At 69.4% G+C, this 2,054-nt stretch overlaps 1 protein-coding gene across 2 annotated transcripts; it reads left to right on the top strand.

The window, feature by feature from the left end:
• Positions 1 to 620: 620 nt before the first annotated feature.
• On the top strand, positions 621 to 1,598 carry Sox21 (SRY-box 21). 2 transcript variants are annotated; one of them, XM_004626253.1, is made up of 2 exons: positions 719 to 1,155; positions 1,222 to 1,549. In XM_004626253.1, the coding sequence occupies exons 1-2, from the start codon at positions 719 to 721 to the stop codon at positions 1,547 to 1,549; spliced, it is 765 nt and encodes a 254-aa protein (XP_004626310.1). The 2 variants fall into 2 exon arrangements, with proteins under 2 accessions (XP_004626309.1, XP_004626310.1); XM_004626252.1 differs by having other exon boundaries at positions 621 to 1,598.
• The last annotated feature ends 456 nt before the right edge of the window (positions 1,599 to 2,054 follow it).

Genomic DNA, 2,054 nt, shown 5'->3' on the forward strand with positions numbered 1-2,054 from the left:
TCAGCCCCCTTCCGCACCCTTTCTGCGCAGAGGCCGGAGCGGAAGACGCCAGAGGCAGGTGCTGGGGGGCATATTCCTCCCCAAACCCTGGCCGACCTGGGGATTCCCAGCCGCGCCCCACCAGGAGCGGAGAAGACCCGCTGGTGCCGCTGTATTTGTGTTTATATCCATTGCTGTGCCACGTTACTGCGGTGCGTCCGGATCCTCCTCCGCCTCCCCCTCTGCCTCCCGCCGGGCCACCTCCCCTCCTCCCCCACCCCATCTGCTTCTGTCAAATGAGAAAGTCACCGAGGAGAACCCAAACACTCCAGCCGCCGAGAGCCCCCTTTGGCACTTGGCAGCGCGCGGCGGCGGGAGCCTCGGCTCAACTTGGCGGAGCCTCCTCGACGCAACTTTCGGGGCCAATTTGCCTTTGACAGGGGAAAGATCGAGACGGGGCAGAGCTCCGCCGGGCAGCTGGGACTTCGCGAGCGGACGCCTTCGGGCTAGGAAGGACAGAAAGCAGCAGAAGGCGCCAGCCACAGCGGGGCGAGGGTACCGCCGACGAGTCCCGGGGTCCGGGAGAGAATTTCTCGAGCGCCAGGCGACTGGAGACCCCGAGGCGGCCCTGGGTGGGTCTTCTGGGCCCCTCCTCCCGCGCGGGGCGACGCCGGGGTCCCCGCGGGCAGCCGGCGCCGATCTTCTCCGGGCCGAGGGCTCCTGCCCAGGCGGTGGGAGCATGTCCAAACCGGTGGACCACGTCAAGCGGCCCATGAACGCCTTCATGGTGTGGTCGCGGGCGCAGCGGCGCAAGATGGCCCAGGAGAACCCCAAGATGCACAACTCGGAGATCAGCAAGCGCCTGGGCGCTGAGTGGAAACTGCTCACCGAGTCGGAGAAACGACCCTTTATCGACGAGGCCAAACGCCTGCGCGCCATGCACATGAAGGAGCACCCCGACTACAAGTACCGGCCGCGCCGCAAGCCCAAGACGCTGCTCAAGAAGGACAAGTTCGCCTTCCCGGTGCCCTACGGGCTGGGCGGCGTGGCTGACGCCGAGCACCCGGCGCTCAAAGCGGGCGCAGGGTTGCACGCGGGCGCAGGCGGCGGCCTGGTGCCCGAGTCGCTGCTCGCCAACCCCGAGAAGGCGGCCGCCGCCGCCGCTGCCGCAGCCGCGCGCGTCTTCTTCCAGCCCTCGGCCGCAGCTGCTGCCGCTGCCGCCGCCGCTGCCGCCGCGGGCAGCCCCTACTCGCTGCTCGACCTGGGCTCCAAGATGGCAGAGATCTCGTCCTCGTCGTCCGGCCTGCCGTACGCCTCGTCGCTCGGCTACCCCGGCGCGGGCGCGGGCGCTTTCCACGGCGCCGCCGCAGCGGCTGCAGCGGCTGCCGCGGCCGCCGGGGGGCACACGCACTCGCACCCCAGCCCCGGCAACCCGGGGTACATGATCCCGTGCAACTGCAGCGCGTGGCCCAGCCCGGGGCTTCAGCCTCCGCTCGCCTACATCCTGCTGCCGGGCATGGGCAAGCCGCAGCTGGACCCCTACCCCGCGGCCTACGCCGCCGCGCTATGACCCCGCGGGGACCCTGCGCACGCGTGTACATATGTATAGGTACGAGTTCCGCGGCCTCCTGGGCGCCCCCGCGACGGGGCTCGGGGACGGATGTACATAGGTGTACAGGTGCGGGCGGAGGTGCCGGGCGGGCCACGGGTGCGCGGGCTTGGGTGCTGTGCACCGCGGGGCAGCGCCCACCCGCGCTCGGCAGCCGGCAGACCAGAGGGCGGTCGCGTCTGTCCCGCGGCAGGCAGTGTTCACTTTGCACTTGGGAACCTGTTGCATTTTGACCCGCCGCGGTGGTGGAGTCCCTTTTTTGACACGTCGGGCTTTACAGTTTCGTTCGCTGGGAGTGTCTGACTGTTTTGGTTTCTCACGGCCCTTTCCTCGCCCTGGTCTGCGTTGCATGCTTTCTGTTAAAATGCCAGTCGGACCTGGCGGGCACAGGGGCAAAGCTGCGGAGCTGCGCCGGGAGCTCCCCGAGCGGGGCTGGCACCGCGCAGCCAGGCTCTCCTTTGCACCA

Source organism: Octodon degus, unplaced genomic scaffold (assembly GCF_000260255.1).
Source record: "Octodon degus isolate 3935 unplaced genomic scaffold, OctDeg1.0 scaffold00013, whole genome shotgun sequence".
NCBI lineage: Eukaryota > Metazoa > Chordata > Mammalia > Rodentia > Octodontidae > Octodon > Octodon degus.